At 34.5% G+C, this 12,444-nt stretch overlaps 1 protein-coding gene across 1 annotated transcript in view; it reads left to right on the plus strand.

Moving 5' to 3' along the window:
* Smp_171740 (putative multidrug resistance protein 1 (ATP-binding cassette C1)) overlaps positions 1-12,444 on the plus strand; it is a gene marked incomplete at both ends in the record, with an annotated part of 84,581 nt that overhangs the window by 55,718 nt on the left and 16,419 nt on the right. Inside the window, 4 exons of the mRNA XM_018796999.1 lie at positions 611-878; positions 3,316-3,443; positions 4,435-4,617; positions 10,095-10,294. Coding sequence (XP_018652084.1) covers positions 611-878; positions 3,316-3,443; positions 4,435-4,617; positions 10,095-10,294 — 779 coding nt within the window. The remainder of the gene's footprint in view (positions 1-610; positions 879-3,315; positions 3,444-4,434; positions 4,618-10,094; positions 10,295-12,444) is intronic.

Raw genomic sequence — 12,444 nt, forward strand, 5'->3', positions numbered from 1 at the left:
TTAAGATGTTTTAATTAAAAGCTTACTGAAAGACCTTAAAATTTTCAGATTAACAATTCCAGGTAAAAATAGACAGTGGCTAGCAGTGAAATCCAGTTTGACGCGCTTTACCTCATTGCACAAGCAGGTGGCTATCAGGGTTCAGTAACTGAGGGGATAATGTGATAGCATTTGAAGCGAAAGTTACTGGGTCCGAGTCTCAGAGTGAACATCAACTCTAGGATGCAAGTACATTCAGCTGACGAGTCTTAAATAGGACGAAATGTGCGTCAAACTGGATTCCATTGCTAGTTACGATCAATCTTTGTTTATAATGCTTGTGAATTAAGGCTATATTGAGTCAATCCACACAGTATGTTGCACATATGCCAATAAGAGACAGACCGATCAACTGCCATCCTAAACATCAATGGGAAGATTCAAACAAGTGAATTCTAGGTAAAGTTCACATTGCTGATGTATTCCATACTTTGGATGAAACATCTATCCAATCCCCCCTAGTTTCCAATGATTATTTAAACTAAGATCAATCATTCATTAAAACTATAAACAAGGGAGTAATTCTCATTTCTTATTTAACATTATTTTCATTTTTCTTTGTTCCTTACAGGTTAATTTTCGTGTATTTTTTATTTATATTAAAAATATTGGACTACTATATAGTTTATTAGTATTATTATTTTATCCAATTAATCATTTATTATCATTGGGAACAAATTTATGGTTAGCTGATTGGTCAAATGATTTCAAACAAAATCAATATAATGACTCTTATTCTAATTTATCATTATTAAATATATCTAATATACAAGTGGAACAATATTATTCCCAACGTAATTATCGATTATCAATATATGGTATTATTGGTATATTACAAGGTATATATAATACAATCATACCTTTTATTATTTATTTATTTATTTAAACGCAAGGGGGTACAATTGGGGTACCAGATATATATTCATGAGCCACACAATAGACTTTTAATAGGAGCGTGAATAGTACTGTTAGTAGATATTGTTATTTTATTTATTTGTGTTTGAGCTGTGATACTGTTCGGGTGCTCAGATCGAGGCAGATAGTTTTCTTAGGGGGTCTACACCCGAAGCCTTTGACCTAAAGGTCCGTGAAGATTTATGAATGGTAACTTTTGGAACTATTTGTGGACCAATGTAATATGTATATTTCTTATTGTATAATTGTTAAGTAACTAAACTATTCATATTCGTGTCCCTCTTATTAGAGGCTTTATTTTGACCTATAGACTATTATTATACGACTTACCATTCCTGAGTTATCCCCAGTCTATTGATTACTACCTCCCACATTCACAGCCACATTTGGCTAGATCTCGTACAAATGTTATTTTCTATTTTATGGTACGATGTGGTCCGTCTGTTTGGCTGGTCCATAAACCCAGTGTGTTTGAGAATAATGATTCATATTGCAGATGTTGTTATAGGTGTTCTGGACTTAACTGGCTGGGCTAGGCGGATAGCAGGACCGATAAATGCTCAACACTGTTCATACGGCTTTTGTGTATTCTAGGGCGATCAATGAATTCACTGCTCTCTCGTTGGTGGGAATCAGTACATTCATATATCAAACATGGCACGCACACACTCACACTTTATAACACTAGCGTACATAGTAATATCATTTTCCAAGATATTTGAAACTCAATTAATTATCATTCATTCAACAGAGGTAGTAATTGTAGACATTTGTTGATACAATGTTCAATGTTTCCTTTTCCCTATCTTTGATTTAACCCAAAAAATAAGATCCCGAGAAATATCATTAAGAGTATTCTTCATGGTTTTATATCTAAGGATTTCAAAATGCCAAGGTATAACAAAAGCCATTGTTGATATTATCGGTTTCATTAATAAACCTATTTCTCAATGAAAACAATGCAATGCGAATAAATTTAATGATCGTCATCATTCTGACAATATTAATATCCAATATTGTCACTATAATGAAACCCTTTGCACATTGTGTAATCAGTGCCCTCTTATGCCCTGGTACGATCGAGAGTGGGAAGAGTCTGCTCTCCCTTTCGAAAAGCTCTCACATGGCCACGCATATATAACCTCTCCCAGGGAAGCCCGAAACACTGCCTTCTCGTTGCATCACTCTTGTTTGCGAAATTGAGAAGACGAAAAGAGAATGTTCGGCGCTTTAACCGGGTTGGTGGATTTAGAGGGTCCACTCAGGGGAGTTGGAAAACCCTGATTCTAAACCAATGGTGCACATCGGCCCCGGTATCCTGAGGGAACAAATGGCGCATGAATCAATCGTTGGTCACCGGCTATCACGGGACTGCATCTCCTTACGATGCTCCACTGCCCTGTGGATCAGACCTTTAGGTGGAAGGCTCCGGATGTGGCCCCCTAAGAAAACCCTACGATTCAGTTTGGTCACCTGGGCAGTATCACAGCCCTGACACAAATCTCATTTGATTTGTATGGCGGATATATATTTGGTACCCCCTAGTAAGAATATTTATGTGTTTAAATAACAATAATAATGTATAATCAATTGTTGAACAGTAGATTTTGCAAATATTGAAAATGTACTACCATTTACCATCACTGGGTCTAATCAATTTTTCCTTGGATATAATGCTTATCTCTGGATAGATATTTTGCTTGCTTGAATTGATTTAAAGAACAAGAGTTTTAGTCAATGTAACAATTCAACTTATCTTTGGAATATGGTTATGTTATTCATATAAAGGCAAGTGGTTTAACAAGAAACACAACAAAATGTATCTATGTAGCATGTACATTTACTTCTATGATTCAATATATAGATAGATATGCATGTTATTAGTTAACTTGTAAATTATTATTCTTTTACGTAGTTTGTATAATCTATGGGGACAGAAATCATTGGATTCTTTTAATTCTTCTCCTTTTCTTGTATATACGTATGTCTATATGTGTGTGCATATATGAAGTAATAGTACGACGAATTCTATGATTCTATTTCATTATTTTTAAAATTTCAGTTAATTCCTCTTTATAGTTGAAATCATGAGTCAATTGAAGCTAGACCACCATGGAGTGCGAGTGCGGGATTGTGGATGCACACTGCTGATGAGTCCCATAATAAGACGAAACGACCGTCCAGTGCTTCCAAGTTTTCCATGGTGTTATATTTTCAATTGACTCATGATTTCAACTATGAAAATGTTATATTCTCCACATAACCACTTCTGATTTCTCTTTATGTAAACAATATCTAATCATTCCTTGTTAATTAATCATAATTTTATATCTATTACTGTTGTTTTCTCATCTATCTTAGTGTTATTCGCAATGTTATCCATTTATACATTGTCCATGGGTCATTTAGGATGTGTTATACGATTACATAGTCGATTATTAAGTTATGTATTACATGCTCCAGCTACATTTTTCGATTTGGTTCCTCATGTAAGTTTCATTCTAATTGACATATTGTCATATTTTCGTAATCTTTGTTGTTAGATGTTTTCTGCGTATACAAATGGAATAATGTAACAAGTATCCGAGATCTAAACCTGGGTGATAGATACAAGAGGGTCACCTAGAGATTGAAAGGTATTGGTGTACAGGGATGTAGACTCTAACAGAATGAATGAATGTACAACTTTGCTTCGATTGCCATCATATTCTAAATTAAGCCTATTACTTAGTGGATTCCAATCTAATGTCAAATGATTCAAAGAGTGATCACATTACAAATGTATTTGTTCCGGTTTAGTAGACGTGTAAGCAATATCTTAGCTTATATACTAGCGATGATTATTACTATTTAAGAAAACAACAGAATGAACTATACTTCTCGCTTCACTTTATACCATCTTTCTCATATCATATACATATCTATCAACCCTGTTTATCATCACCTTCGAATATATAAAAGAGAATTCAGCGAAGAAAATTTTCTTTTCGACGAAATCATTTACTTAAGCTGTACATTCGTATATATAGTTATATGGAAAATATATATCTATAGGAGGCTAGGAAAGATTGCATTAAAAAAGGATTTGACAATAAATAAAAAATGAGGTTACGTACTCACAATTGATTGATCACTGGGTGATGATCAATATCATGCGTGTCAAGTCCTTCTTAGTATTGATCGAATGCTATCATTCAGGTTGCAATATGGCCACTAGTCTAGGTGGCTCGACACTGCGTGCACTATATATTGAGATAAGAGGTTACGTACTAATCAAGGGGTAAGGAGGGTATAAACATGGAGTTCTATGAAAGTGTTTCGAGAAAAAGAGTAGACTTATGTCAACTTCTGGCACACCATGACATTTGGAAGCAAGTCTATCTTCCACCGATACATTATTGATTTCAATGCATTTCAATAAAATTGATCATCGTCTCTTCTTCTTTTTTTCATTTCTTTCAATATCTATTTTCTTCATAGGGTCGTATTGTAAATCGTTTTTCACAAGATATTGCAACATTGGATAATCCCGTATTGGTATCCCTTAATAGTACATTAAATTGTGTATTAACTTGTTTCTTAACTTTATGCCTTGCTTGTACACTTAATGTGTACATGATTATACCTATTTGTTTATTAACAATTATCTATTTATATATTCAGGTAAGTTACGCCCAAATAATTAAAATCTGTATTGTTTTTTTAAAAAAGTTTCCTTGCATGTCGCTTTTTTTCTATCCTAGTTACAGTTATATATATGATGAAACTATCATTTATGGACGATCTTTGAGTGACCCTAAAGTGACCTTGAGAGTGTCCACCTAATTACGAAGACCAAATGAAGATTATAAACTTGTATAAGGAATTAGATTGATGATTTATAGTTAACAGTAGGGATGAGAAACAAGATTTTGAGTTTTCATCACGAACTAACATCGGCTATAATGCCAAAATGATATTTTGGCAAATGGATAAATGAATGTCGCACCAAAATACAAGATCTGTTATCTTTTGCCTGATTGATTCCTTCGAGTTGTAATATATAATGCTAACTTACCATGATTAAATCATGATCACACTGATTATTATTTTTCAAGTTAGTTAGCATTATCTTGTTTGAGATTTTTGGATTCTTCAAAAGCTTTTTAGACTGGAACCAGTTTTCTTAGTTGGATTAAAGAATCTAGTGTATTTTGGTAAATTACAGTGATTTATTCTCTTAAGTAACTACTGTTTGTTTCTTTCAAGTTTGGTTACTTTGTTGAAGATATCATGAAAAGTATTTTAAAAAAAATGATTATTCACTGTTTTGTTTATTTGACACTTCTCCTACCCTTACAAAACAACTGTTGATTATAAACTCACTTGGTATTCTTTGGTTGAATCTTCCCACTGATGTATAGGACACTAATTGATCAGCCCCCAAATGCCCTGGTACGGCCGAGAATGGGGAGAGTCCGCTCTCCCTCTCCAAATGCTCTCACATGGCCAGCGAATATATAGCCTCTGACAGGGAAGTCCCACTTACTGCCTTCTCGTGACATTACTGTTGTTTACTAAATTGAGAGGACGAAAAGCGAATGTCCGGCGCTTTAACCGGGTTGGTGGATGTGGAGTGTCCACCTAGGAGAGTTGGAAAACCCTAATTCCAAACCAATCGAGCACATGGGCTCCAGTATCCTGAAGGAACAAATTGTTGATCACCGGCTACCATGGGATTGCGTCTCCTCACGATGTTCACTGCCTTGTGGACTAGACCTTCAGGTCAAAGGCTCGGGGTGTGGCCCTCTAAGAAAACCACCTGCTTCAGTCTGGGCACCTGGGCAGTATCACGGTCCTCACACAAATCAAATGAGATTTGTGAGGCGCGTATATATCTGGTGCTTCCTTGTACCAATATTTATGTGTTTAAATAAAAATAAAAATAAATTGATCAGTCTGTCTCTTATTGGCACATGCGCATACTGTGCCTTGATGTAGCTTTAATTCACAAGCATTATAAGCAAAGATGGATAGTGATTAGCAGTGGAATCCAGTTTGACGCGCGTTTCGTCCTATTTGGGACTCGTCAGCTGGATGTACCTGCATCTCAGAGTTGATGTTCACTCTGGAACTCGAACCCAGTACCTTTCGCTTCAAACGCCATCGCCTTATCCACTCGAGTCCCAGAGTGAACGTCAACTCTGAGATGCAGGTACATTCAACTGACGAGTCCCAAATAGGAAGAAACGAGCGTCAAACTGTATTCCACTGTTGACCACTATCCATCTTTGCTTATAACTGTTGATCATATTATTCTATATAAGTTGAATAGTTCAAATTCAGTTAGACTAATGTTGTTTGATTTTTTTTGACTCAGTTTCTCTTAATGCATCAATAATCAAATAGACTTTTGATATAATCAAAACTATAAATCAAAGTTTTATCAGACTTTACCGCTTTGACATAAAAGAGTTTAGTAATAGTCGTTGTGTGTGTTTGTGTGACATTTTCGGTATATTATTTTTACCTGTTTAATGACTGAAAATTCATTTCATATTTATTGTAATAAAGTGAAAAGCTGTTTCATTACAACTAATAACTACTGACTATACAATCAATAGTATTTCCTTTATATACAAAATTCATAAATGGTATTTTGAGATGGTGGAGAAGATTTGTAGCTCAGGTGTATGATTATGATGGAGTTTTTTTCTCTGAGCTGGATCGTTCAGTCGTGAAGCTTTCATCGTTCTTCTGAACGACATTATCAGCACAAACTTCGGATAGAAGTGAAGTGTTTGAATTTCTCCACATGTGGTTCACAGCTTGTCCTGTATACCTCGATGTTGATTGGTTCTTGTTGACCTTAAATCTGTCATTTTGTATTTCTTTGTTTTAGTTGTATCTCCCAATGGGAGAAACTCAAACATTTCACTTCTGCCCGAAGTTTGTACTGATGATGTTTTTTAGAAGGACGATCAAAGCTCCACGACCAAACAGTCCAACTCAGAGAACAAAACTCCATCATAAACGGTCTTTTCTTTGATGTTGTATATTTAATCTTTGTTGATGATTTCACTAAGGTATATTTTATCTCAATAGCTAATAACATGTAATTCCTTATCTTGGAAGATAAATTACAGAATTACATATTGAAGGAATAGTTTTCAAAGATTTACCGGAATAGTTCGTAAGGATATATTTATATTTATTCATAGAGAAATGGGTAAAAATATGCTTATACTACAAATAAATATGAAACTATCAGAAGGGGTTATTGTGGATATTATAGTAATTTCAGTAGTTGAGATCATGAGTCAATTGAAGCTAGACTACCATTGAAAATCTGCGAGTACTAGACGGCCGAGGCGAAATCGTGGATGCGCACTGCTGAGGAGTCCGACAGTAGGACGAAACTGCCGTCCAGTGCTTCGACGTTTTCCATGGCGGTCTAGCTTCAATTGACTCATGATCTCAACTACTGAAATTTAATGATTATATATGCTTATGTAACTTTTTCAGTCGAACTCAAATTGTACAAATGTACAAATTAGTAATAATTAGGAAACATTTTATCATCTTTGATGAATATATACTTCGTCTAACTTAATTACTAATAAGAGAGGTTAGGATTTTATATTCATAACATTTCATAAAGTTAGACCATAAGAAATGTCTTCCATTGGATATTGTTGTCTACTGAAGAAAATGTCATTCAAATTATATCAACACTGTAAGTTATGAATAATAAAGACTCCTATTGGGAACAAACATGTTGATTAGTATATCAACAGTGTTAGTTAAATCGATGCATGAATTCAACTATTAAAATTACTACAATTTACGCAAACCCCTTGTTCTGATGATAATCATCATGTGCTCACTAGTGACTGACTTCAACATAGATTTCTTGATGTCCTAGTGAGAGGCCATGACCAATGCAGTCCAATCCGTGTCGGATAGAGACAAGTATTCACTTCAGACGAATGTTTGCTCAACGTCATGAACAGATTAAAGTTAGACATTAACACCGTTGGATCTTGGCTCAGTGGTCTAGATGTTAAGCATTCGCGCCTGGGTTCGAATCTCGCGAGGCGAGATCATGGATGTGCACTACTGAAGAGTCCCATACTAGGACGAAACACTCGTTCAGTGCTTCCAAGTTTTCAATGGTGGTGGTCTAACATACATCGATTCATGAATTCAACTATGAATTAAAATTCACTTCATAAATTTTTATATAAAATAATAAACAAGTAAAATTGAAAGTTTTCATTATTCACATTCTTCTTCTTATTATAATTTATTCTACCTTGTTGCATAAATAAAAACAATAACAATTTGTTTGCCATTTTGTCATAAGAAAAAAAAAGTAGGCTCATATCTATCTTATTCCACACAATTATTTCATGAATTGCTATGTAGGTTGGATAATCTTTCCCTACCCCCCTAGAAAAAATCTCCAGTTTCTATGATTTAATTTTTTTATTCTGTATTTTTAATGACCCTAATAACATTTCTAATGGGAACAAATTCCATGGATTTTGTGAACGATTATTATTTTGAATTTAACAAGACAAAATCTTTTTTTTTCTTGTTCATTCACACTTTGAATATGAAGTTTAATAATTAAGATTTGAAGATGAGATTGAGTTTTATTGTTAAAATGAGATGAGTATTTACTAGGTAATGTATTGAAAGAAAGCTGCATAGGGCTGGCTTCTGTCGGTCTTTTATGACTCCCTGGATGGTGTCCAGAAGATGGTGGAACACAGTGGCTAGAGACGTTATCAGATATGGCTCAGAATAGAAGCTAGTGGCGATCCTGCTGTAACCTTCTTTTACTTTCTTCATAAAGAGTAGTTATATATATATATATATATATATATACATCTTACCCCTTTTCTCTTCCCATTCCCATTGCTTTGTGTGGCGCATATATATCTGATGTCCCTTTGTACCAATATTTATGTGTTTAAATAAATAAATAATAAAAAGTATTAAAAGATAAGGAACATTAGAATAGTTGTTTTGTTGTAGTTTCTGACTTAGCAATTATGTATACTGTCTTTACTCTATATATCATCAAATTCCTTATTCCAAGCATGTGGCATCGGGTACATTATAATTTGACTACTGATTTAATAATCTAATAGTTTACTTATCTAAGTCGATTAGTTGTATCGCACATTCGTCATGTAACGTCATCGATGAGGTGTACAGCATCTTAAAGGGTTAATGATTGAACTATATAATTATACTGAAAATCAGATAATAATTTCAATTCATTTATCGAACATCATAAGTCACTGTTATGTTATTTCATTTGTTTTGATAAAAAAAGTACTCAGTTACAAACACCCCCCATTTCATTAGGACCAAAACATTCTTAACTTAAATCTATTATTTTCACTGATTACCATTGTACTCAGGAATTATTTTGATAGTATATAGTTTTATGCAGTGTTTAACAAACTATAACTTAATTCAGGTTTTCGTATTAATTGAAACCCGTAAGCAAAATCCATCTATAATCTCTTGAAGAATGATGCCTCTTAGGTGATTCAAACTTGTTTTGCTCACTACTACAGTGTCTTAGTTATTAACTTCAAATCGTCTATGTCGCAACTTACCTTTACACCATTTATTTATTTAAACACATAAATATTGGTACAAGGGGGCACAAAATATATATACGCCACACAAATCTCACTTGATATGTGTAAGGGTTGTGATACTGCCCAGGTGCCCAAACTGAATCAAGTGGTTTTCTTAGGGGAACACACCCGGAGCCTTCGACCCAAAGGTCTGATCCATAAGCCTGTGGAGCATCTTAAGGAGTTGCGGTTTCGTGGTAGCTGGTGACTAACGATTGATTTATATGCCATTTGTTCCCTCAGGATACTGGAGCCGATGTTCACCATTGGTTTGGAATCAGGGTTTCCCAGCTCCCTTAGATTGACTTTCCGTGTCCACCAAACCGGTCAAAGCGCTGGACATTTAAACTAACCGTTTATTGATTTTTAATGGCCAATAATGTTAGTAATCAGTGAGTATAAAAATCATTTAAGTTATCATCAATTTCTCTCCCATAAACATAACATTGCACATATTTGTTCATCTTCTTAAATATTCTTCTTGTTTTTTCTTCTTTACAGAATTTATATGTTACTACATCTAGACAATTGAAACGTTTAGAATCGATTAGTTTATCACCAATATTTTCACATTTCTCTGAAACTTTATCTGGTGTCGATAGTATACGAGCATATAAACTAATTGAAATTTATAAAACTATCAGTTCAATTAGACAAGATTTAAATAATTCTGCTGTTTATGCTTCAATTATATCACAAAGGTTAGTGGATTCCTACTTTTTTTTATAATAATGTCTATAATCCATGTTTATGAATCATTAGTTCAATATTTTCAATTTATTGACATCTGTTAATAGTTAAGATCATGAATCAGTTAAAGTTAGACCACCATGGAAAACCTGGAAGCATTGGACGGCTCCCAAATGACCTGGTACGGCCAAGAGTGGGGAGGGGCCGACCTCCCTCTCGAAATGCTCTCATATGATCACGCATATATAGCCTTTGACAGGGAAGTCCTACTCACTGCCTTCTCGTGGCGGGGGTGTTGTTTACGAAATTGAGAGGACGAAAATTGAATGTCCAGCGCTTTAACCGGGTTGGTGGACATGGAGAGTCCAACTAGGGGAGTTGGAAAACCCTGATTCCAAACCAATGGTGTACATGGGCTCCAGTATCTTGATGGAACGAATGGTGTATGAACCTATTGTTGGTCACCGGCTACCATGGGACTGCATCTCCTCACGTTGCTACAATGCTTTGCGGATCAGACCTTTAGGTCAAAGGCTCGAGGTGTGTCTCCCTAAGAAAACCAACTGCTTCAGTTTGTGCACCTGGGCAGTATCACAGCCCTCACACAATACAAATGATTTATGTGGCGCATACATATCTGGTGCCCCTTTTCTACCAATATTTGTGTTCAAATAAATAAATAAATCGTCCATATATTCGTAAAATCAGTTGTGTTTTTACGTAGAGAAATAGTGAAGCGAGTGCGGGATCGTGGTTGTGCACTGCTAAGCAGTCCCATAATAGGACGAAACGGCCGTCTAGTGCTTCCAGGTTTTCTATGGTTGTCTAGATTCAATCGACTCATGATTTCAACTATGAAAATAGTGGATTATTCAGTAAGAATAGGGTCATATGAATTACAGTTCCATTCAATCTGTTGATATGATATGGTTTCTATTTAACTGGGAAACTCTGTTGCATTTCTATATTAAGGTTTAAACTAATCTTTTTGAAGGATATTTTCTGCATCTCTATATCTAGTCGATGCTTCAGTCACTTACAAACTAAAACTTATAATCTAATTTTCAGTAGTTTCGACACTAGATAATTCATACTGAACACAGTTTGAAAAAAGTTTTTTTCTATATATGTGTAGTATTTGTAAAGTCAGTAACGAATAGATGTTGTTGTTATGAATGTCACAAATGATGACTTGTCTTCATTTTGATCTTACCATCGACTATAAAATTAAAAGCGTTCTTTAACTAGTAGTTAGTGATTTTGACGCATAAACGAGGTGACTGAGAACAGTCTCTCCCTTTCAAATCAACCTATAAAAATGAAATATCCACCTTCGCAACTTATAAGTTGCTTGTTTTCTATACCTTGAACAATTAACCATCATGTTGTCGTGGGGATGATTAAATGCCCTTATATACAGACTCTCAGGTTATGATTTTGAGAAGACCTATGTTATACCAAAATTGATTAAAGTGACATATTTGAAATCTGTATAAAAATTTAAAAAAAATTTACGCCTATGTTGAAGTGAATCCTGAGAGCATTGTTTAATTTGGAAATGAGATTTTCATTTTGAAAGAAATAAAATACTTCTCAAAAGTATCTACCTAGGCTACTCACATTGATCCGTTATAGTGTAGATCTGTTAACTAATAAATCTATGAGATACGCATTCGTATCAAGTCCTACAATTTTTTATGATCATCATGAGTGGAAAAATTGTACTTCTAACGTTTCGTGACTTAATGTAGGACACTTCGTCAGAGTAAATAAAGAATTAGTTATTCGGTCCAGTACTCATATAACTAAATCAATTTATGCTTTACAAAAATGTCTTACACTACCGGATTTGATCAAATCAGGTATATTGAGGTAAATTCAACTTCTGCGAATCGTAAAATTGTTTGGAATCAGTTTTGTTATAACTAGATAGGCTGTGCCAAATAAATATGTCACTTGTTTTTACATCAACTACTTTATTATGATTCAGATGTTTAATCAGCTATGCATATTCTCATGGTGGGTTTAAACGTGTACATGCCAATTACTTATGCTTGTAAATGCAGTCAGTCAATAATTTGTAATGAATAGATACATTCATATCTATATTTCGTAGATGGATCACGTTCTCTTTCTTCGGTTTGACTGCTGAACATTTGTT

Source organism: Schistosoma mansoni, chromosome 4 (assembly GCF_000237925.1).
Source record: "Schistosoma mansoni strain Puerto Rico chromosome 4, complete genome".
Taxonomy (NCBI): Eukaryota; Metazoa; Platyhelminthes; class Trematoda; order Strigeidida; family Schistosomatidae; genus Schistosoma; species Schistosoma mansoni.